Genomic DNA, 25902 nt, shown 5'->3' on the forward strand with positions numbered 1-25902 from the left:
TTCAACGAACTGTTCAGAATAGTACCCTGATTTCTGTTGAGGTTTCTGCTGGTTATTAACACTATTGTGGCTTCCTTGAATAAACGATGTCTGTAGTCGGCATCCGTGAAGGATGACGACTACAGACATCCTTCACAAACTTCACGGAGTTTAGAGATCAGACAAAAAGAACATATTGGTGATGTAAACCACAACAGAAGTTTCTTCCGGTTTAGCACATCATTTCTGTACGTCTAACTGCACAATAGAGTGGCCAAACAGCTCCATGCCATATTTGGATGACGACTACAGACATCGTTTATTCAAGGAAGCCACAGTAGTGTTAATAACCGACGGAAACCTCAACAGAAATCAGGGTACTATTCTGAACAGTGCGTGGAAAAACCTGATTCTCTAAATCCATCTGAACTACAGCTAGGCAGTAATCACGTTACGCGTTTACAACAAACATGCATGCATGATAATGAATAAGAACAATAAGTCCTCTCAGTCTCTGTCATGCGAACGTGTAACCTTAGCTAGATTATTTACAACGTTTTTATATTCCTTTCAATTTGCATTTACTAGTTTTTTTTATGCTTTTCTGTCAACACCTTGAAAAAGCTAGACAGTTTGCTAGTGAAACTGGTAGGCAAAGAATATAAGTACGTATGTAAGTAAGTACAAAGAATGTTTGTACACATATGGTCAGTATTAAAACAATAAGTTTGTAGGTTTAATTTTCAAACGACCAAATATGTTTAATAAACAGTTTAAGTCTTGATTATTATTAATGTCCAGTTGTTTTTAATATCTTTATTTTTAATTTGACAACAATTAATATTTTAATTAAAAGTTGATTTAAATACTTTGATAGCAGAAATGCTTGCAAAAGCCAGATCCCCTTTGGTGAAAATGGACTGCTACAAACTTAGGAAAGGTGCATATTGCTAGCCATCAGTTGTCTTGTCACCATAAAAGAAGATTTGATTAATACTAGAAATTTGCTGTTATCATAATCAAGAATATTGCTATGAAAAACACAGTGTGGAATGAAATTACAAAACAAAGCTGGTTCCCTAAGGTTTGTTTTGGCGTTCTTTAGAAGTTCTTGCTAAGACACACTTGACATGTGCCGGTAGTCCTTTCCTTAATTTTGGGCAGTTTAATATGATAACCATACTTGTTAACATGTGATATTAAGCTGGTGCAGATTCTGAAAAGTTCATTTTATTTCTTATTTCACTACAAGTCCTTTATTGGAGATCTATATAGCAAAGTAGGAAAGGAATATCATATAGAAATGTTTTGAGAAAGTACAAATATAATTCAAGAAAAAAATGAAAAGATTTGAAAACAGTAATCAAAAAGGGTAAAAAATAAAAACATTCATTCAGCAAGAGAAGCATGGGGTGAAGTTGTGTGCAAGAATAGAAAAATGAAAACTCCATTGTGACTTGACAAGAAGTTGGAGGCAGTCGTGGAAAAGAAAAGAACAAAAAAACATATCAGAAGTTCCTATCAAGTAAAGCAGTGGTTCTCAAACTTTTTACCTCGTACCTCCCACCTGACAAGATAAAACACTGTCAGTGCCCCCCCCCCCCCCCCCCCACCACCACCCAAGCCAGTTTTATTTATCAAAATAGAAGTCATACTAAGTTTGACGTTTTATTCAGTTTATTTTGTGTTTTCTACATACTATTTAAGTTTTTGACACAAAATAATAAAATAATTAAAGGATCACAATATTAGGCCTACAATAAAAATTAGTTTTAACACTTGCAATTAACCAAAATATGTATTGAAATGAAACAATATTTAACTAATAAGTATTTAATTTTTCTCTGTAAAAATAATCAAACATTTAAATGTCAAAGTCTAATGTGATGGATGGGCCTGCTTTTGAGAACAAAGTTTATCAAAACGTGGTGTAATATTAGAAATGGCCACTCTAAGTTCTTTAGCAATATTTAGTCTTGAACGATACTTTGACTTCATAGATGCCAAAGCAGAAAAGCCTTTCTCTCTTTCTGGCACACGTGTTTTATAAGTGCGAGTGAAGAAAATAATTATTAGTTATTTTGAAGTTCATGGTAATTAAAACCTGTATCATCAAAAGTTTTTCTTTCTGTATTTTTATTTGTTGTTATTTTTAAAACTGATTTAGGGCAGTTTTAATTTTTACCTGTAGGAAAGTATGCTGTGCTCCTTTCAAGCTATTCGCACCCCCCCCTGGGGGTTGTGCCCCCACAGTTTGGCAACCACTGAAGTAAAGCATGTGTTCTGAAAAAAAATACAAAGAATGTAAGAAAGTCATGCAATGTATAAAAGTATCTTAAGCTAAGGTCATGGGGAAGACTTTAGTAAGGATATAGAAGATTACCAGGAAAACAATATAATTTCTTGTCAAGTAATGCATTTTAATGTGTATGGTTATTCTGTTTTGCTTCGTAATTATACCACACTGAGGATTCAATTTCAGTTAAGAACTCAACTGGAAGTAGTAAACATTGTATTTGATTTTTTTATCATGATACGTTACACGATGAGCTAAAGAATAAGGAGGATCCTTGAGAAGGTGAATAAGGATTTCATGTAATGTTTAAATTGTTTTCTTGTATTTTTGGTATTTTTTATGAGGTGCTCAGGATATATTGGATAGCAATGGTTTGTTGTAGTCAGTGTTTAAGGGTGTATAAAGGGACTAAATTGTATTGTTAATATGGGGATAGCAGCCATTAACTAAAAGTGTGTCTTAAGTAGTTTAATTCATACTTTCCAAACCAATGACCATTGAAACATAACTTATGACTATTCACTATCATAACCTAAATTCATTTAGGTCTGCATTTGGCTGTTTAATTGCTTGGTATATAACAAATATACCAATTAACAAATATTGCTTGGTATATTTGCTCCTGCTTTATCTAGGTTTGAATGTACATCTGGTACTGTTGCTGATGCAGCACTGGACTCCATGGGTGAGTTTGGGGTTTGTCCATAAATTAACTGCATAGTATATTATTATTATCTGAGACATCCAGGGAATCAAGGGAGGCTATAAATCACCCAAACCAGCTGTCATACCGTTCTTTAAAATGCATTCACATTAGATGTACTCACTGCCCCCTAAAGGCAAACTATTCCACTCACTACTGCTCTACTTCTCCCCAGTCTTTTTTGTTTTTTTACTCTCTCACCTTTCAGATCACCATCACTGGGATCCAATGCCTTGCCTCTTTGATTGCCATGTGGTGCAACCCATGGACATCCTGAGAGGCAGATCCTGACAGTCTCTCACTATTTGACCTCTGGTTTGGCAAGACAGATGGTCCTGGCTAGCCTGGCCAGGGATATTTGACTAGTGGGTTTGTCTGCAAGTTTAGGAGTGTTGCAACAAGCCTTGGCCCTGTCCTCAGACAATGGCAAAGGTGCTCATATATATAGTGTCCAGGTTAGCCCTGGCATCCTACACATGAGCACAGGCATTGCTTGCAAGAGATTTGGTTTCTGGCTCTGGGTGGGAAGCCCTGAATCCATCTCCTACTCAGAATGAACACTTCTTCATCCTCTTATCAGGGACACTCAACAAGCCCCAACCATGTCATAAAACTGTTGAAACACCAACAGAAAATCTGAATAAGCAGAAAACATCAGAATCTTTAATCAGTACACCACTTTTCTTGATAATACATTCAACAAGGGACTGTCCTTTTGGAAAAATGTTATTGTTCTTTATCCAGATGGGTTGGCAGAATTTCCCAACTCTGTAAAGAAGCTCCATTCAGGGGATATATTTACTGAAACATCAAACTAAGATGTGTCAAGAAACTTGATGTCATCTGAAAAATTACTTTGTGTAGCATCTGTTGGGGAAATACAAATTATGGTTATCTCCTCACAAAACCGTAATATTTTCCAGAGGCGTAATATCGAAGTGGGATCACCTCAGTGTACTAGACGAAGAGATTATTCTGAAATGAAAGATCAGGGAATGACAGCCATGAGGAGAATACTCATATATCGGAATGGTTACTTGGTTCGCACCAGGAACATCATCTTTGCGTTCAACATACGAAAACCAGCATCTGTTAGTCTCATTATCTCACCTACCTAGTAATCTACATCCCAAACTGCCTGTCATGGCTCTGCTGTCTCTGTCTGATGTGGTAGTAAAGACTATGAAAACAGAGATTGTAAGAGCAAACCTCTAGAATGCCCTAATTGTGAGGAAGGCCATGTAGCAGTACTCCTAAGCATGCCAAAGGCAAAAGGATAAGAAAGAGATTCAAAAAAATAAAAACTGCATAATCACTTATCAGGAAGTGAAGAGGCAGCAACATCTGGTAAGCCTGCTTATGTTGAGAAGGCAGCTGTAAAAAAAAAAAGTGAATAGGGATTGAAACTCATGCATCTATCCTGCCTTCTCACAATTACACTATCCCCCAAACGATTTGCCATCTCCTTTGAGCTAATGAAGGAGATGATTCAGTGTGGACTCACTTCTGAGGACATGTCAGAGATGGTCCCACTACATAAAAATTCGCTAATAAAGAGGTTAATGGAATGTGTACTGTAGATTGTCAAAGACATGCCTTGAAATGCTTTAATTTTAGATGGTATGATGGATACCTCCACTACCTGTGAAGAAGATAAAATAATTCATGCACTTGTGCCCTAGAGGGAGTACAGTATGGTGATGTCATAGATATTTTTCCTGATGAAAAAGAAATGATAGATACTGGCTGTCCTCAATTCTCTAAAAAGAAAAAAAAAAAAAATCCAAGGCTAATGAAAACAGAACTACTAACACAGGAAGCCAGATGATACCATCAAATGAAATAATGAAACCATTCCTACAGTGGAATTTTGTGGATTCCATCAAAACATCAGACATCAAGGCCATCTTGCAGAAGTATAAACCAATATGATTCTTCTTGCAGTAAACATGCCTAAAGCTGAGTGACTATCCGACATTATAAAATACTACCATCATTTGTAAGGACAGGATAGGGGATGGACCTGCTCATGGAGGCATCTCCATCCTTGTGGACAGCCATATCCCCCCCCCCCCTTCCATCAAGTCTCACTCAATGCAAATATAGAAGCAGTTTCTGTCCACCTCTCAGTTGGGACTCTTAACAGTATGCTGCATTTATGTTTCTCGTCTTGTAGATATCTCTCAAGGTGACCTTAATGTCATCTTGCAGTTACTCCCCCCCCACACACTTTTAATGGAGGATTTAAATGGGAACAACACTGGGGTGTTGTTCAAACAGACATCAGAGGAAGAGTTGTTGAGCATATGTGCTTTACAACAATCTCTCCCTCCATATTCAGAAAGCAACACTTCCATATGACTACTTGAAAAGTGGGAAAAGGGAGGGTGATCAGATAGTTAAATCTATGGCAGGGAATGTTCAGGCAAGCTGATATGAATTTGTTTGGGGGTGATTACTTCCCTGTGATATCCACCTTCTTCATGGGCAACCTTGCACTCCATCATGGATATAATGATGGAAGATTGAGTAAGTTGACTGGCTCATCTTCTAATCACTAGCAAAATTTGATTCTGCAATAGTCAACTCTTCTTCTGTCAGAAATGCTGGTGCATCATGATAGCATATTACACAAGCTGCAACAACTGCATTTCCTAAAACATCTAGTCAGTTTTCATGTTTCCCTGAGCCATGGTGGGATGATGATTGCTCGGCAACCAGAGCAACTTGGAAGAAACAACAACAAACCTCATTACATGCCTGAGCTCAAGCAAGACACATCTGTTGTGTTTGAAAGTTTATTTGTGGAGTAAAAAGGAAGTCCATATCCAATAAACCTTCATAAGAAGAACAACCAACACTAAAGAAGTCTGGGACAAAATCTGGAAAATGAAGGACAGATATACCACCACTGGCTCTCTATTCTTGAATACAGTGGTTGCACAGTTGCTGATCAAACAGTGATTGTTGATTCACTTGGGAAGATTTTTGCTAAAACATCAACAATCTCCGAATTCCTTGCCCAAAAAGCAAAGCAGAAAACCAAATCCAGCTTTCTTCAAATGGCATTGAAGAACACAACAGCAGTTTACTAAAAAAGTGATGAAAGCTGCTTTAATTAACATTACAACGTCTGGTCCACTGCTGTTGGACCAGACGTTGTACCTGACAAAAAGGCAATTATAATTGCCTTTCCTAACACCTGGGGAAGGATCTAGCATTCCCAAATAGCTACTATCCAATTGCTTTGACTGGCTGCTTGTGCAAGATTCTGGAAAAAATGGTTACCTCTAATCTTTTTAACGTTTCCAGAGAAAAGAACCTTTTTTTTCCCAGAGAGAAACAACAGTTGGCTTCTGAAAATAACATTGTACTGCTGATCATCTAGTCCACCTGGAGGCATTCATTTGAGATATCCTCCCGAAATGCAAGCATCTGGCATAATTTTTCTTTGGTATGGAAAAAGCATATGACACTGCTTAGAGATTTGGAATACTGAAAGACCTACCTTGGTCTTAGAGGAATCTCTCTCTTTTTTTATCAAGAACTTACCTAACCAAATCTTTTAAATCTGAGTGGGAACCAGTGTCTCCTGACCATATAACCATTACGTGGGAGTCCAACAAGGTTCAGTTTTAAGTATCCATGCTTTTTACAGTCAAAGTAAACTCGATAACAGAACAGCTTACTCCAACAGTAAGTAATGCTCTCTTTATAAAGATGATGTCACTGCCATCTGTCATTCATGTCATAACAAGGTTATAGAAAGATAGCTACAGCAAGTCATTGACAATCTCTTAAAATGGGCACTTGCAAATGGGTTCAGATTTTCACAGCAGAAGACAGTTTGTGTGATCATTTGCCACAGACATGTTCTTCATCCTGACCAAAAACTCTGATTAGGACAATCATTAATCCCATTTGCACCAGAAGCCAAGTTGGGACTTGTGTTTGACAGCAAACTCAGTTTCCTCCCTCGCATATATCTGTTACGAGACAAGTGTCATAAAGTAATGAATATTCTATGCACTCTATTTTCTAGCCATTGGGATGCTTCATATTTGTGGAGTATTTATGGGATCAGAACTTGATTATAGGTCCCTAGTCTATGCTTCTGCCAGGGTGAATATGTGCATTGGCTAGACTATTCACCATCAATCCATCGAATTTCAACCTGGAGCATTTTGCAGGTCACCTGTTCTTAGTCTATACATTGAGGTAAATGAATCACCTTTGTTACTTCAATGCCAACAGCTGTCTCTGTTATATGCAATGAAAATAAAATCTCTTTGAAACCACTCCATGTGGGTAACTATTTTTTCTCAATAACGGGAGAATCTTTACAACACTTGACATACTACTGTAAAACCCTTCAGTTTGCAGATAAACTCTCCTACAAGCTCTAAAGATTATAGACGTTGGCCGAGTGGTTAGCTTATCCACTTTCCAACCAACAGGCTGCGGGTTCGAATCCCGTTGTGGGCATGGATGTTTGTGAATGTCTTTAGCTTGGAGATGAATTTCATTGCCTGGTGTAAGACCACTGCTCCACTGATTGGAGGCCTGAAGCAGCTTGAAAAGTTCCATGTTTGGTCATTGGAGTTGGGTTTCCAGACCTGATGTTACATAAAAATAAAAAAGACAACATAGCTCAGATGCCATCAAACACACTTCCATCATGGCAATCATACATGTGTGACTTTTCTTTCAGCAGCTCTTCAAAGTTTGTAGAACTGAATACTCTGATTTTGTGCTTTTCTACAGAAATGGCTCAAAATCGGAGGACCTAGTGGGAACTTTCTCTTTCCAAACAACATCATTGTATCTTCACAAATCCTACTAAAATTGTATGTAATAGAGCTTGCACTTTAATACATCAAATCGCAAAGGTGCATAATATATTCAGACTCACAAAGTTCTCTTCAGGCAATAAAAAGTCTAGAGCTACAGAAACATCCAGGGCTATCTAAAATCCAACACCTCTTTCTTCAATTGTTTATTTATTCTTATGGAAAAAGCAGCTACAGGTCAATGTCCAGACCAGAAAGCCAATCCAGGGCCTCATCTGTCACCTCGTGGATGTCCTGGAGGCCACCATCATGGAATTGGTGCCTTGGGCAGTCATTCACAATATGACTGTTCCCCTGGGCCATAGGGGAACAGTCACAATAAGGATTGTCTGATAGTCTCCCTTCATGCAGTAGGTAGACACATCTGCCCTGGTTAGTTCTGTGTGGATAGATGACCAAATCTTCTTAGGAAGATTTGGTCATCTATCCACACATCCATACTACTGGGATGACCAAATCTTCTTAGGAAGATTTGGTCATCCCAGTGGTAGTCATCTTGGAATAGAGAGACTAATTAAGCCTGAAATTAAATTTTGGCACAAACATGGGAAGTTGTTTTTTTTTCTTCTTGGATATGCATAGATTGCAGTCATCTTACATGCTCCTTCCTGTTGAGGAGTGATGACATGCCTATGTGTGAGTTTTGTGACACCAGGCTATCCATCAGTAATATTTTAATCGACTGTCTTCATTTTTCCAATGAACAGTCATTATTTTAGACACTTTGATAATCTGGTTGAACCCTACATACTCAGGCAGATTTTATCACACTCATCAAGTGTCACCCTGATTTTTAAATTTTTACAGAGCATTAGCATTTACCATCTTTTATTTACTCCAAGGTATTTTAGGTTAGGCTCATTTTCTACCATTTTGTCACAGAAAGAGAGGTTAAGGTGTCAATCTTCAGTTATTGAAGTTTCTTTGATGTACACTTCTGTTGGATTCCAAGCCATGCTGGGACCGGCAACCTCATTTAAGGGAAATGAGGTTGCAGATCTTACAGCTAGATCATCTCATGAAATATGCACATAAAAACCAGGTTGGAAACCTGGTTTTTATGTGCATATTTTATGAATTTTGATACTTTTTTAATACTTATTTTTATATCTATTTTATACCCATCTTTTTAATTTGTTTTTCTATACTGATTTTTATTTGTTGTCTGCCTACCATATTTCTAAGACATGTTTCATTTTTTATATATATATATATATATATGTATATACACCCAGCTTTGAGATTCTTAAGGTAAAATTGGTTTTGAACACTGTCTTGTATAGTGACTATGGGAGTGGTGAACCCAAGGTACCTGATGCTGGACCATGCCTTACTTCATGTAATATAAATCTGTTACATTACCTGTAGATATTACCTGTAGAAATTATCATTTACTTGGCACATTTTCATCTCAAAATGTGCCAAGCTGCTAGAATCAAGGTCAACAGAGCACAGTGGCATTAGAAAGGTGCCTGACATATAGAGGATAGCAGTAGAAGAACCCACAAGTCACCAGTGGCATTTGTAGGCCCCAATGAATAAAGGTTATTGCCTTGGTGTCAGGTGGTAACCAGCTGTAAGACTAAAGCCATTAACTAAAACTCCTAATCATGAAAAAAGCACAGTGAATTTAGAAATAAAAATGTTAGGTTGCCCGTAAGTGAAATACTATCCCAAAAGTAGCAGAGCATTCATTTGGGTCCACCAACAGAAAATAAAAATGTGGATAGCAAACTGATATGTGGGCACGATGATCAGACACAATGCTGAATTAATTGAAGTTTTAAATCAAAGGCACATCAACATGCATTACATCGAAGAGATGAAATGGGATCTAAATCAAGGAATATTGGAAATGGTTACAAACTCATCTACCACGGAAAGGTAGCAAACCGTAACAGAGTTGTTATGGTGATCGACAGTAAATTTCAGGAGCATATTATGGAAGTTAATTGAATAAATGATGCATAATAAATGATGCATAAATGCATAATCTTTATTAAATTAACACTCAAAGAGCAACCATGTGATCCTTGTGGGGCATTATCTCTGCTTATGCCCTGCAGTAACCTTAAAAAGCAATTGTTCTGGAATAATCTTGATGACTGCTTGCAGTGTATACCAGCGAATGAGATAAAATATTAGGTGGGGATTTCAATAGACACTTATGAAGGACAAGTGAAAACTACTAAACAATACATGGTAATCCATAGGATGAAGACATACTACTATTTGTGTCAATTTATGATTCACCAGTTATTAATACCTTCTTCACAAAACTACAAAACACCTTATTACATATCAAAGTAGTAAAGTAAGTATTCATATCAATTATATTATGGCAGACCACCTTCAAGACAGACCACCCTCAAGACCTTCAAAGACTGCTTGGTAATACCGGGAGAACTGCTTACCATGCAACAACACAGTGCTGGTAGCAGAACGTCTGATGCCAAACTCTGTGACAGCTTGTAGAGAAAAGATCCTTAAAATCTGACGGCATAAACTTAACAAGCTGGAGGGGCAAAATCTGTGTGAAGATATTGTGGATTACCTGCATTGAGAGGGACTTAGAGGCTCACTGAATATAATATGGGATGACTTCCAATGATACTGCACTAAACTACTACACACCATTTCGGCATGTTGAAGGGGATGATAAACAGCATGGTGGAAGGAAGAAGTAAAGGACAGGTTTCATAATAAGAAACTCCTTTTCAAACAGTGGCAGACAACTAAAACTAAAGAACACTGTATTGTGTACCAGGCAACAAAGAAGGATGTGAAAAGAACTTTAGCACAGGCAAAAATCTAGTAGTGCAGATGATTTTTATACACAATTCAAAATGGCCAAATATGATAAGAAAATCTTCAAGATCTCAAAACAAGGACATTATACTTCAAATGACACCAAGGTAGTCAAATACATAAAGAATGAACAGGAGTTGTTACTAAAAAAGAATGAGGATATATGACAGAGATGGAAAGAGTATTACCATCACCTGTGAATGAAAGTAACCCTAGCAAAGTTTTCCCAATCTACCAGCAACAGCAACTGATTAGGCCTCAATTATACATTTGAGGCCTAATCAGTGCGGCCATTTAAAAATGCTTATACCTCCATATTTTAGCATTTCTTGTCATAGATCATCTATTCCAGCTGCCTTTTCATATTCCAGGTTTTTGATGACTTTTTCTCATTTAAGTATGTATTCCTGATTGCATTCCTTGTATTTTCTACCACCATGCTGTCACTTGTTGGATCCTACTTCTTGTCAGTCTATACTTTGGATCCGACATGATTACTATTATGATGTTCTTAACCTAAAAAATAGTTGCTAGTTGATTTCTAATACAAATATAGAGAAAATTTATATTTATAGACTGTGCCACTCTATATCTGGATTAGTTCAAGAATTGAAGATAAATCAACCCTCAACTATTACTCCTTAAAATATATACTGGCCGAGAATATTTAACTTACTTAATTTACCCGCTTTGGTTCGAATATTTTATGAATGCTGCAGTAAAAGAGATTCAGGCAAAGTACAACTTTTGATTAACAAAAACAAACATTTAATTTAGAATCACAAATTATACACATAAGTTCAAAATCACTAATTAAGATATTACAAACACTTTAGCTCTTCTGATAATACAGTCTTCACACAGTTCACTTAACACTTAATAAAGCCTAATGTCATAAAATTCCTTAGTGATCATTCAATTAACATCTCATAGTTTTTTTAAGTTTCAAATACAATTTATTGGTGGCAATACTTTTTCACAAGCTTACACTTTTAAATCTATGCTTCAACTAACCTCCGCAACAGTTACTGTTAGTATAGGGATGTTCTAGGAAGAAACACACTCATATCTCTGCATAGGAATATTAATGGTTGGAATATTCTTACCGACAATTTTCCTTCTTCATATACTTATATGCGAACACTTTTTATAATTGTATACACTTTAATCAATTAATGGCACTCATTTAAAAAAAAAATCTTCTTAGAAATAACTGGATTAATTAACGGTCACAATACACACAATCAAACGTTCTTGCACAGATCAAACCGCTTGTACTACATTTGACATCACTTAACTAATTCAGTGTTCTACTAACAGTAGAACACTGAATTAGGTAACACACAATAATTCCTTAACTTGAAGTTTAATATGCACAGTTGCCTACTCCTTTGACATTCAATTTAATCCTTTAGGTACCATAGTTCTTAACACCGCTATCATTAAACTCAACTTTGTTGCCTCTAATTATTCTCTAGTTACTTCGTGCTGTGCTTCAAGTTTCCGTGTGTCCTTGAAAGGTCGGCCCTGAAATTAAATCTCAACTCAAGTATCGCTAGTCTATCAGTAATCACTTAGCTATTTTCCGTAGCTTTATTTGTTATTCCGAAACTTATAATCTAACCGCTTCTCGACTAGTAGACTTTAATTAGCTGCTTGAGTGTCTTGCCGACTCGCTATTATCGCACTATGATTCCCCGAATGCTGAATCAGAATATCCTCCGATTCCAACCCAATGCCAATCCCTTTTAATAAATCTTTCTAATGCTCCCTATTTTCCAGCGTTCCTCGCTTTTTATATCCGTTCTTCCCGCCTAAATTGTTCACGTGATCTCTTTCTAAAACTCTTTTCAATAAACTTTCTCCTCACGTGGTGTTCCAAAACGTGCTCGCTCACTTACATACGTCTCCATGACAACAAAACAAAATATAATAAAATTGAGCTATTGCATAACGTTAAATTTCTACAAATAGGAATAAATAAAGAATATTTCCATTTCCATTAATGCGCAGCTAAATTATCAAATACAAACTCTTATAATAGTAACATAGTAATAAATAAAATAAACTTAATAATATTTAATACAGTCTTTTCATTATTAATACATATATCTTTGATTAATTAATTAAATATTAGACAAAATTAAGGTAGTTATATGAATATTAAATTGTAAAATAAGTTGTTTACATTAAATAATATTTGCAAGTCTAGCCTTTGTGATGGAAGATCATGTTGGATTCTGAAGCAAATAATAATAATAATCTACATAATCAGAATCCAACACACTGCTTGTTTCATTCAGCAACTTTCAAAATAATTACTCCAGACATCTAGAATATATTTATCCCCAGTTTTGATGTCACCTTTATCATCTCTGATTCCTTTTACAGTACTCTTTCCTGTATTTCTGAGCTATTTCAATAGCCTCCAAGATATTTGACCACTTTTCTGATATTTACTTTCAAAGTTCTTGCCCATCATTATTGTTTAGCAAGCTTTACACAGTTCTTTGCTTTCTTACATGTTTTTCTGTATTCTGTAAGCTGAAAGATTAGAATATCATCTAAAAAATTATATGAAAGCTGTTCAACTTTCATTCATTTTAAAGCTTTTTTGCACACTCATCTTTTGAATTACACAGTGAACCACACTGTGTAATTCACATCCTCTGTATACTCTTCTTTTCTGAACCAGTGTGAAAACATCACTATCAACAATAATATATCCAGTAAAACTTTTATTTCTTGCATCATCTCTCCATGTGAATTTGTGCACATTTTTATGTTTGGAACTTGGTGTTACTAATAACTAGTTTGTTCTGAACAGAAATCCAACAAGTGCTTACCATTGTCATTATTTTCAATTTTTTTCTTCAAATTTTCCTAAAACATTTCTGTGTGTCTGGCAATCATTTCCTACTCTGCTTTATAGATCTCCAACAGGGATCAACTTTTCCTTTTTGTTGTGTCAGCTGCTTTCTTTATTGCCTCAAAAAATTCCTCAATTTCTTCCTTAGTTGAACATTCTGGGATCATAGGCAGAAGAGTCTCATTATCCAGTTCTCCATTGTAATATTTGCTCACTTCATTGTACTTGATTGCCTGCATTCAGTAAGATTGTCTTTGTATTTACTGTTGAATACTATAGCTATTTACTGTTGAATACTAACCACCGGTTCTGTGATGTAAATAACAGAGGTCTTGTTTAACTGGATGACACCTTAGCCTGCATGAAATTCTGTCATGTTTCACCATAATTTTGTATTATGGTTTAAGCCAATAGGAATCCAATATTTAGGCTAAATCCCCAATTGCCAACTCATCTTTGTTTGTTCAGTATCCAGGTAGATATGTAACATGGAACACCATGAGAAGGTGAGGATTGATCATTAGAACAGAAACTGTGATCAGTTCTCTGCATTCCTTAAAAGGCTATGTATAAGTCTCCTCCCAGTTATGCAGAAAATCCTTTCATTCCCCTTTCTGAGAATGAAAGGGGAATGAAAATCTTTTCATTCCCCTTTCATTCTCATTCCCAGAGGAATGTCTTTTACTACACACTGTCATCAGAGACCTCTGCCTGGAGAAGCAGAATGCCTAGTTCTGTCCCTGATGAAATTTAATTAATACCATACTTTTTACTAGTTAAAGAGGTGCTTAGTAAAAGACATTCCTCTGGAAATGAAAATCCTCTAGGAAGAATATTGCCTTTTAAAAATGGTATAAAACAGTTGTTATCCTTATGTTATATTAACTGTTGTATTTAGTTAATATAACTCAGATGTCTGTCAGTTTTTGATTTAAATTTAATTTAAATCAAAATCTTAATTTAAACAGTAAAATGAATTCAGCCCATAATTCTTAAAACGCATCATTTAACACTGTATGTATACTGCTATTTTGGGGATTATGCATAAGTAGGATGATCTCCACACTTCTATGCATCATTCCCTTAGTTGAGATATTGCTTTCAACCCTCCAACCGAAACATATGCACTGAATGTGTCACTGAAATAATCCTTGTTAGTAGTGAAGCGCACTTCCCTGTTTCACTCTGTGTTCCTGGCTACTGTCCAAGTCTTGGTTCCTCACAAAGTGTGCCAGGGTATTACAAATGAAGAATTGAGCACACCATAACTAGCCTTCGTCTAAAACTCTATTTTCCCTTACTGTTTATACCAGAATGCAGAATAGCTGCAAGAAAGCTGTCAATTCTCATCCAAAAGGGATTTTGAAACGACTAAAGCTGAAAACTTGTATTTTCCATCTGAACAGTAGAAATGGCTTCTGGTATTTTGCCAAAGCGATCAGCAATAATTTATGTTCAACAAAGCTTTCACTGCTGTTATACTTGGATGATTCTTTAGCATCATCATCATCCATAGAGAAGGCTGATCTTCTGGCCTCTCTTACTTTTCCTTTAACTCCTGGTTGCCCTTGGCAGTGTCCTCCAACCACTCACCACACAATGTCTGATTTGACATTTTGTCAAAAGGAAATAAGAATTTTATCCAAATTAGATAAAAAATATCTACTGGTCAAGATGGCATTTCTCCAATCACCTTAACTTGGTTTAATCCTTTATCCAAGTGTGAGCAAACAAGTTTGCACCTGAACTAATTTCAGGACTGGGGCAACTCGTGTAAAAGTGTATGACTTCACATCACTTGCCTTAGTATCTCATACACCCTATACAAATCATAAATCTGCCCAGCTGTTGAATACTGTTCACACATCTGGGGTGATGCTCCTAAGACCTCCTTAAAATTATTGATTTAACATAGAAGAGAGCATTTAAGCTGTTTAATGACTCATCTCTCACATAGTTTGCTCCACTCACTCTCCAGGTACACAGTTCCTACTGCTTGCATTTTCTACAAATACTTTAATGGCCGGTGTTCATCTGAACTGACATCAGTAATCTCTCCATTGTTTAATCCATTGAAACACTTGCAGCAACTACTCAACATTCCTTTATGACAGGAGTGTATATACTGGGCATAATAATGTGTGATGCATATCCTGAAAATTCATGCAGAAATAACTTTTGATTGGTTATTTATTTGAAATTAATTAATTTATTATTTATATCAGTTATTTATGTGAAATAAATAGTCATGAACTGTTACACATATCAAGACATAGTGTGACTGTAAATCAGATAAGGTGAGTCTTGCCATCTAAGCATGCCATGACCAGTCATATATGAGGAAATGTGATTTTCTAAGCAAAGTCTGCAACGAGTCATCTGCCTGCATTTTCAGTAGCTGAAGGTGAGCAGGGATAATGTGGTGCACATGCTGGCTCATTTGTGCTGACTGAAATTTGTGCAGAAATTAAAAACGTGCAGGCTTTCAATAGCACATTTAGCTTAGTTTTGCTCAATAGATTACATACAGCCAAGAAGGGAAGTGTTAGTAACTTCTTGAGGTTTCCTGTTAGATAACTGTGTATTTTATTCCTTCTTCTTGGCTTCCTATATTAGGCAGTTGTTTGCCTGTAACGTTTTCAAGGGTTTAAAAAGTCTTCTGCACATCTCCTCCTGGGTCTTCCTCTTGATCAGTGTCCCTTTGGTTTATATTTCCAGGCAATATTAATTCTTTCATTGTGGTTTTTCCAGTTCTTTTTATAGTTTGTGATGTTGTCTGTTATGTTAATTATGGATAACTTTCTTTTTTCTTCATTTCTTATCTTGTTTATTTTATAGCCTGCAAGTGATCTTAGAAACTTCATTTCTGCAGCTTCCACTTGTCTTTTATCTCGTTCTCCCCAAGTCCATGTTTCACTGCCATATTTCAGAATTGGTTTGGCTATTATTTTATATAATTTTATTTGGGTTGAAATAGAAACATAGAAAATAAATATCAAGACGGTGGCAAAATATTCTGGAGGTTGTTGACGAAGCTTAGAAATCGAGGAAAGAGTGCTGTAAAAGAAGTTAGAGATGATAGAGGTGACATGAAAACAGGAGAAAAAAGATATCCTTGAAGTATGGAGTAATTACTTTGAAAAATTGCTAAATGAAACAAGCAGTGATAGCACAGTGGTAAAAAAACACTCAACAGGCATACAGTTAGGAATACTTATCCATACTTGAATTAGAAAAAGCCATCAAAGGCCTGAAATGTGGAAAGGCAGCAGGAGTAGATGATATTCAACCTGAAATGCCAAAGTATGGCAGTATAAAAGTCTTACAGTGGCTACACTACATAGTTCAGAAGGCATGGATAGGGGGACGAATTCCCGATGATTGAAGTACATCTCTCATAGTACCCATATATAAAAAGGGAAATAAAACTGAATGTGAAAATTACAGAGATATTTCCCTACTGAGTGTTCTTGGTAAGATTTATGCAAGTATACTTGAGAAACAGTTGAGAAAAATTGTGGAAGAAACGCTTGGTGAATTAAAAGCTGGATTCAAGCCAAATAGAGGCTGTCAGGATCTGATCTTCACTTTAAGACAAATAGTTGAGATATCATGGGAATATAACAAACATCTGTATTTAAGTTTTGTCGATCTGGAAAAGGCATATACAAGGTGCCAAGAGAGAGAGAGAGAGAAGCGCTATTCAATACGCTACAGTTATATGGTGTCGATGGGGCATTATATCAAGCAATACTTAGTCTTTATATGAGTCAGCTAGAATTGAAGAAAGTACAGGAAGATGGTTTAATGTTAAATCTGGTGTAAGACAAGGATGTACATTATCCCCTCTGTTATTCATTATCTATATGGATCTCATTATGAAGGAAAGTGGTATTAAACATGATATCAAAATTGGAGAAATTAATGTCAGCTCGGACGATGTTATACTTCTCAATAAATCCGCTACAAGTCTGCAAGAATCCCTGACTATATTGAATAAGTGTTGTAATAGATATGGTATGAAGGTCAGCAATGAAAAGACAAAGACAATGAAAATAGGTAGAATCATTGAAAATGTCAATTGTGTTTTGAATGGGGAACCTGTGGAACAAGTAAAACATTTCAGCTACTTAGGCACGATTTTTAGTGAAGATGGTAAATTAAATATGGAAATAGACAACAGAATCAACAAAGTTGGTATGGTAGGTGGTCAATTGAATAAATTCATATGGAATAAGAGAGAAATTAGCTGGAACACTAAATTAGCTATATACAGTGTTCAAACCAGTTTAAACTTATGGATCTGAGAGTGGGTCAGAAGTAAAGCACTTAACCAAAGACTAGTGACCACAGATATGAGAGTCCTGAGAAAGATTGGAGGCATGAACAGATGGCAATATCATATTAAAAATGAGGATATTAGGAAAGAATTTGACATTGTCAGCATCCAGGAATGCATTAGCAGAGCTAATCTTAGGTGGTATCACATAAACAGAATTGGCAAGGAAAGATTAGCAAAACAAGTGTTCTCAGCCAGGTTGGCAGGAAAACGACCCAGAGGATGACCAAGATGTAGATGGATTGACACGGTACAAAGTGCCTTAGACGATAAAAATATAAGATCTGATAATGTTGGAGTCTTGACAAGTAACAGACTTATTTGGAGGAAAATTGTAGATAGGAAGTTAGTAATGATGTAAATTTTTCATGTAGTACTGTCATATCCTGTATACCTCTTGAGGGTACATGGCAGGAATTTGATGATGATTATTTGGGTTGTTCTAGACATCTGTTTACTGAAGTGTCTGTTCAAAGTTCCAATGACTGCTAACAATTTTTGCTTTTTATATCCAATGTCGATTTCTCCATTGGGGCTTATATAATTTCCTAGATATTTAAATTTGTTCACTTGTTCTATTACTTTGTTGTGGATGACTAGTTTGCATCTTTTAGTTTCTTTACCTTGAAATGCTGTTGATTTTGTTTTATTCATGTCTTCTTCATGATATCTTCATGTCATACTGTTCTATTGTTTTGTTCAATATGTGTAGATTTTTCTGTAATTGGTCTTCATTTTCAGCAAAATTAACTTGATTGTCAGGATACAAAAGGGCTGGCTAATTCTTTATTTTCTATTTTAATTCCTATGATGTGTATTTAACAAAAAAAAAAAATTAAATGACATTTATTTTTGTCCTTCATGACAATTGGAAATAGCTGAAGATATTTTGTGCACACTTTTTTTTCATCAGAATGCAAGGTTATGTTAAAAATTTTTAAAGGCAGTAAAAAAAAACATCTGCCTCTTCCAAATTTACGTAGTGCTTAAACAAAGTGATCTGTGAATAAAATATTTTTTTCTTAATAGAGTTTTTTATATAATAACGTACATCTAGTATAATATAATTTTTATACTATTTTATACTATCTTACGATTTTTAATGTCTCATCACAGCACACCCACTGGATACCCACTATACACACTCAAACGAGTGGATATGTGTTGGCAGTACATGTTAGTTTATTTTAATGATATTGATTGTCATCAGTATCATTAAAACTGACTAACACTATACATGCTCTGTTCTTTAAGAGATACTCGTGCTATGAGTTTAATTAACATGAAAAACACAAGGAATAAGTAATACTATTTATTTAACACCATATATGAATATTACAGGTCATCATTAGTGGTGACAATAATTGATTATAAGTAGAATGTGAACAATGGATTGATTTCAAGAAGAAAGAACCATGTGATGTTATATGTCAATGCAATGGCATGACTGAGGAGGGAATATTGCAATATTAATTATTCATTAACTATTTAATTTTTTTTTTTTTTAGTGATGTGTGATTAGATTAAGATTCATATCTTAGATAGAGAGGCAGTCATTCTGATGGCGAAGGAAGTCCTCAGTGCATGCTTTCTTTAAACAAATATTCAATTTATATGGATATCAATGAAGTAAGCATGCTTCAGACCACAGGATGTTGTGGTCTGTATCTATTCCGTGCTGTGCTAAGCCAGATTTTTCAGATTTACTGTTGCTAACATAAGATTTGTGTTCTTGTATTCTCTTTTTTAGCAAGCGTCCAGTTTGTTTGAAGTAAGAATGATGAACAATCACAAGGAACTTGGTAGACACCAGGGAGAGCTAGAGGAGACCATTTACCTTTGGAAGATGGAATTAATGTTGATAATTTGTTGAGAAGAAGTAGCTACCAAATTGTGTTTCTAAAGAATTCTGGAAATGGGTTCTGAGATGCCAGAAATGTAAGGAATTGGAACTTGATGTGCTGTTTCCTTGTTTTTTGAACTAGAATTAGAGGAATTAAAAAGTTCTTGTGTTATCCTTTCCTAGAAGCCATTGAGTTTCATATATTGTTTGGTGTTTAAGAGCTCCTGTTGTAATAGTTGAGGTGTCAAACAAATAGTATGAGCACATTGTAATATAGTTTTTATAATCCAGTCTTCTATGATGGATGGTGAGCCGACTGCTGTTGAATGCAGTGACCAGTGAGTGTTTTCATTTGATGAATAGAAGTAATTAATTCACCTGATTGTGAGGTAGAGGAGTAGAATATCTATAAATGATAATTTGTTGTCTTTTTCAATTTAAATAAATTTAATTTGTGGATGTAGATTGTTTATATTAGATAAAAAAAAAAATAGGCAATGTTTTTTCATTATGGTACCAGATTGCAAAAATGTTATCTATATAACATACCCAAAATGAAGGCTGAGGGTGTATGGATGCGAAAAGGATATCTTCTAAATGTTCTAAATAAAAATTAGTGAGTGTGGGGCAGAGTGGACTTCCTATTGCAGTTACTTCAGCTTGACTGTAAAACTTATTTTGACAGATATCCAGAGTGCATAACAAAGTCAAATAATTTCATTATATCATGTGGGCTTCTGAAAGTAGATGTGGTGTTTCCTCGAGAAGAAGAATATTAGTGCAGAGATTCTATATCATAGCTAACCAGTATATCAGTGGACTGTAGGAAAACATTTTTCACTTTATCTAGAAAATTGGTAGAATTTATTATTATTATTATTATTTTTATGAATGGGTGGGAGTTACTAATCTGAGCTCTCGATAAATGTGCTAAAAATTTAGCTGTTCTGTAATTAGGTGAATCTATGCAGTTGACATTTGGTTGAAGAGGAATTCTTTCTTATGTATCTTAGGTAAATCATAAAACCTAGGGGTTCTAGCAAAATAAGTTTTAATTTTTATTTAGTTTATTTTATAATTTTAAATACGTTTTAGTGGTTTCTCCATCAATGTTTACAATTGTCATCTAGTTATGAGTTAAGTTTTCTGAGTTGTCTTTAGTGGGATTGTAATCCAATTTTTATAATTGGCAGAATCCATAACAACTATAGCTATCTCCTTAGCATACTTAGTAATAATGAGATGACTGTTATGTGCTTTCATTTCAGCTAATGAAATGTTTTTAGGTGGAAGCTTGGATTTCAGTAGGATGGATGAAATTTCCAAACAAAATTTATTAGCATCCTCACTAGATAGAGTGAATTAAGTTCCATTCAATCTTGAAAAGGAAAGAAAAGGAAATCTGATAAGATATCCTTTTAGAAACAATGGAAAAATCATATCCTTTTCAAAGAATAAGGATTTTATTTTCATTTGAAGGGCATCCAGAGATGTTTACTACCCAATTTTCTGTAACAGTACGAGGTGCACTATGCTTAGTGGCAAGTGCATTGAATTTACAATCTAAATCAGCAGTTGTGTTTATTAAATGAATGGTACAGAGAATGTTTAGCCACAGTAAGAACTATGTTGGAAAGTTGAGTCTACAGTTGAGGTAATATAATTCTGGAGATCAGAAATAAGACATATATTAATAGCTAGTTTACATTTAGCAGCTCAAAGTTGATTGTGGACAAGTGATAGGCTTGCTTTGAAATGACTATTATGAACACCAGGAGACTTGATAGTATCCTTCAGTTTTGCGAAGCTTGGAATAATCTTGAAATTATGGTATTATTTAAGAAAGGAAATCCTTGCTCACAGCTTACTCTTGTAACACTGATAATTTTCTAAGTTTACTGGTCTTCTTGGTTACCCCCCCCCCCCCAAGGATTATTAATTGTTTTCTAAGAGATACTTGTGCCATTAAAGGTTTCTTTTAATTAGCACAAAAAACACGAAGAAAAAGTAATGCTATTTATAGTATTACTTATTCCTTGTCTTTCCATTTCCATAATAAATAAATTTAATTTACTATGGAAATGAAGCAGACAACAAATTATCCTTTTTAATTATTCTACTTCTCTGTCTACCATCAGGTAAATTGATTACTTCCATTTGTCAAAAACCAACTTTCACTGGATACTAAATTCAACAGCAATATGCTCACTATCCGTCACAGAAAACAAGAATTATAAAAACTTTATTATTATGACATGCTCATACTATTTGTTCTGCACCTCAGCTATTACAGCAGGAGCTCTTAAACATCAATAATATATGAAACCAATTGCTTCAGGGGTCAGGTCACTGCTGATTACACTATAGGCTGATCTTATCTGTCCCTGAGTAAAATATTGAGTTTACAATTATTCTCCATGGTCTTAGTGAACAGCAACATTACCTTCATTATCTGTAGCAATGACAATATTAGTGTTGCAGCAAAGAGCTTGCACATCTAAGAAACTTCAAACCTTTATTTTGTTTGCTTCATCTGTATGTAATTCTTGTTACATTTTCCCCACTTATCATAATTTCTAAGTTATGTATATCCCAAGGAGATAAAGCATAGTCCGGACTCTTTAATAAGACATTTAATTCATCATAAATGTTCCCGTTTGTTAATTTTATAACACATTTGGTATGAATAGAGGTAGGTAATGGCTGAACATTGTGGCAGCTTCTTCACTGTAACAATTCATACTTTTGTTAACCTTAGTGAGGTCAGCTCACTTAAACTAAACTTTTCAAGTCAGCTGACCTCACTAAGCTTAACAAAATTCTAAAGATTAAATCAGTGCTCCTGGCTAAGATAGTTTTTTAAAGTGTTTTCAAGCTTTATAATTTGAGCATTATTTGAAAATAACTGCTTCTTGGTTTAGTGTAACTGATCTGTTAAAGAAAGCCTTGCTCACTTTGCTAAATTCTGTGCTCATTGAAGAATTTGATCTTGATTTTTGCAGTTAGGAATATCAGAATAAGTGATTACATGCTGCATGTCTTTTGACTTGTGTTTTGAATGTTGTTGACCTTTTCTCTCTTTTCTTGATAATCTTGTGACAAGGAAGAAATATATAGGAGTTAATAAATTCTATTTATGATTGACTACATGTGCTAACCGTTATTAACAATGTGTCTACTATACATGTTCCTTTAAAATGCCTAGTAACCAAAGGATTTCCTTCATCATAGTACAGTTGACTCTTGCTATAACAGTCAGAGATTAAAGGAATACTTGGTCATATAATGGAAAGCTTGCTACAATGAATTTTTTATTTTATTTTTATTTTTATTTTTTTTAGCATTGATCCTATAGACTTTAGCCGAACCTTTGTTATAGTGAGTGAATTGAGTATTGAATAGTGATTATTTGACTGTACTTAATTGGTTTACTTCTAGTTTGTCTTCTGTGTTGTCTAGTATAAATATTTTATGTACATAGCTTTATATTTCAAGTTGCTCAAATCTTACCTGTGCCTTATGTCAATTTGTTTAATGGTATATTGATTCACAACACAAGAATAATAAGAAAGTAATATTTATTTAACTTATTTGCTAATATTTTGCTGGTATTATATCCAGCAACTTCAGAGAACAAAAATTATTTGCCAAAGTACATTAACAGCAACAATTCAGTTAACTGTGGAACCAGTTTAAAAAATTATAACAGACAACAGAAGGAACTAGATCTAATTAGCACCATCTATTGTTGGATAAAGAGAGAGAGAGAAAAAGTATAAATTTGATCTTAAAATGTCTCCCAGGTTTGTTTTTGGTAAGTTGATGCAGCCATACTTGTTTAGGAATGTTTTAAAGCTGCTGCTCATTTCAAAAACAATCTCTCTGACTTTTAACGACTTCTGTGTAGCACTTTTGTGTTCTTGGCCATAACAGGCTATTGAGCTTAATGTCAACAGAAGAAGAGATAATTTACAGTATCTAACTTTTTTTACAGTATCTTTATGTATAATTCCTAAAAGTGTAGGTATGCAATGTTCAAGCCTCAGTTGAATATTTTCTTTCCATAAAGAAATGCCACGTGAACGTCCCAGACTTCAGTTGAAACCTCGTACTTTACCTATAGAAGAAGCAGGTGCACAAGCCTCATCATCCATATTTGGAGGAGCAAAACCAGTAGATACTGCTGCTAGAGAGAGAGAGATTGAAGAACGTCTAAGTAAACAGAAAGATTACCAGGATAGGTAAATAATTTCATTGTTTAAAACAATATATTCAGAGTTATCGTTTCCACAGGTATTTTTGTTTAATATTTTTTCTGACTCAGAATCACTTTACTATCATTGTTGAAATGAGAAAGAAACACTTATTTCTTGTACAGTACCATTTTTATATTGAAACAAATATAATATATTATGAAATGCTTTGACTTTGTTGTACAAGTAGCCCTTTTTGTCTTATAAAAATATATGATTAACATATCATTCTACTGTCCATGATATATTTTTCTATAATGGATACAAATTATACTAAAATTTAAATATCATTGAAATAACATGGATATAAAGTTTATGATGGTTGATGTGTTTCATCCATGGTGCTTTGGAGATTAATTATGCCAGCACTAATAAAGCAGAAAAAGAATTAAACCCTAAAGTAGGGTCACTCAGAATTTCATGCTGGCTGGGACATCGCCCAATTAAACAAGGCCCTTGTTGTTTTCGCCAGAGAACCAGGCAAACAGCGAAAAGTCAGCTACTGGAACAAATCCTAAAACTTACCCCAACTCAAAATCACCAGAGTTCACGATTGGTACTATCAACATAAGAAGCCTGGATGGCAAAGAAATGGAGCTAGCTGAGGAATTAGATAAGTACCAGATCAACATAATAGGGGTGACTGAAACAAAAAAGATAAAAACTGGTGAGATCTTTCTGAGCAATAAATACAAAATGTTATATTCAGGCAATGACAATCAAGGAAAAGAAGGAGCAGCCTTAATATTCAACACTAAATACGAGGCTAATCTTTTTGAATGGCAGGCAGTCTCAAGTAGAGTGATGTGGGCAAATATGAGAATGGGAAACTGGACAATGAGATTTATTTGTGCCTATTGTCCCACATAATGTTCTACTGAGGTAGAAGTGGAGGCAATTTTTGAGGCTTTACAGAAAGCAACTGACACAATGAAAAAGAAAAAGTTGGTCCTTGTTGGGGATCTAAATAGCAGAGTAGAATATGATTGTCAGACATACAAAAATATTTTGGGAAAATTTGGAGAAAAGAACAAAGCTAATAATAATGGCAAATACCTGTTGGATTTCTGCTCAGGACATGGACTGGTTATTACTAATGCAATGTTCCAACATAAAAATGTCCAAATTCACGTGGAGAGAAGAGACAAGGAATAAGAAAAGTCTCATTGACTATGTTATTGTCGATAGTGATGTTTTCTCCCTTGTGCAGGACAGCAGAGTGTACAGAGGATTTGAAATTAGAAGTGATCACCATTTAATCTTGAGGAGGATAAAATTCAATATCATATTGAAAAGAAGAAAAGTAAGTAAGTTTTAAGGAAAATAAAAGTTGAGCAGCTCTGAAATGTGAAATGTAGACTAAAATACATGAATATTATTCAAGAAAAAATGAAAGAGTTTGAGAGCAGGAAGCAAACTTTGGAGATTCAGTGGCAAGCCCTGAAGAAAACACTGATTGATTCAGCCAAAGAGGCATGTGGTGAGGTTGTGTGCAAGGATAGAAAAATCAGAACTATGTGGCGGGACACAGGAAGTTAAAGAGGCAGTGAAGGAAAAGAAGAAAGCATATCAAAAGTTCCTGGCAAATAAGTCAGCTTGAGCTCTTAGAGAATACAGACACAAATGTAAGAACGCTAAGCAATGTGTAAAACTGGCTAAACAAAAGTTGTGAGAGGAGTTTGGCAAGAACATAGAAAATAAATATCAAGAAGGCAGCAAGATATTCTGGAGGCTGTTGAAGAAGCTCAGAAATGGAGGAAAGAGTGCTCTAAAAGGAATTAGAGATGATAAAGATGACATGAAAATGGGAGAAAAAGATATCCTTGAAGTATGGAGTAATTACTTTGAAAAACTGCTAAATGAAACAAGCAGTGATAGCACAGTGGTAAAATAACACTCAACAGGCATACAGTTAGGAATACATATCCATACTTGAAGTAGAAAAAGCCATCAAAAGCCTGA

The 25902-nt window shown here is 35.0% G+C and overlaps 1 protein-coding gene across 1 annotated transcript in view; it reads left to right on the top strand.

Annotated features, from left to right (window-relative positions):
* Positions 1-25902, top strand: part of LOC150109732 (eukaryotic translation initiation factor 4B-like) — a 221831-nt gene that overhangs the window by 125764 nt on the left and 70165 nt on the right. Inside the window, exon 10 of the mRNA XM_090409900.1 lies at positions 23757-23928. Coding sequence (XP_090266026.1) covers positions 23757-23928 — 172 coding nt within the window. The remainder of the gene's footprint in view (positions 1-23756; positions 23929-25902) is intronic.

This window comes from Typopeltis vanoorti, chromosome 2 (genome assembly GCF_054136105.1).
Source record: "Typopeltis vanoorti isolate ZY-2024b chromosome 2, IOZ_Tvanoo_1.0, whole genome shotgun sequence".
Taxonomy (NCBI): Eukaryota; Metazoa; Arthropoda; class Arachnida; order Uropygi; family Thelyphonidae; genus Typopeltis; species Typopeltis vanoorti.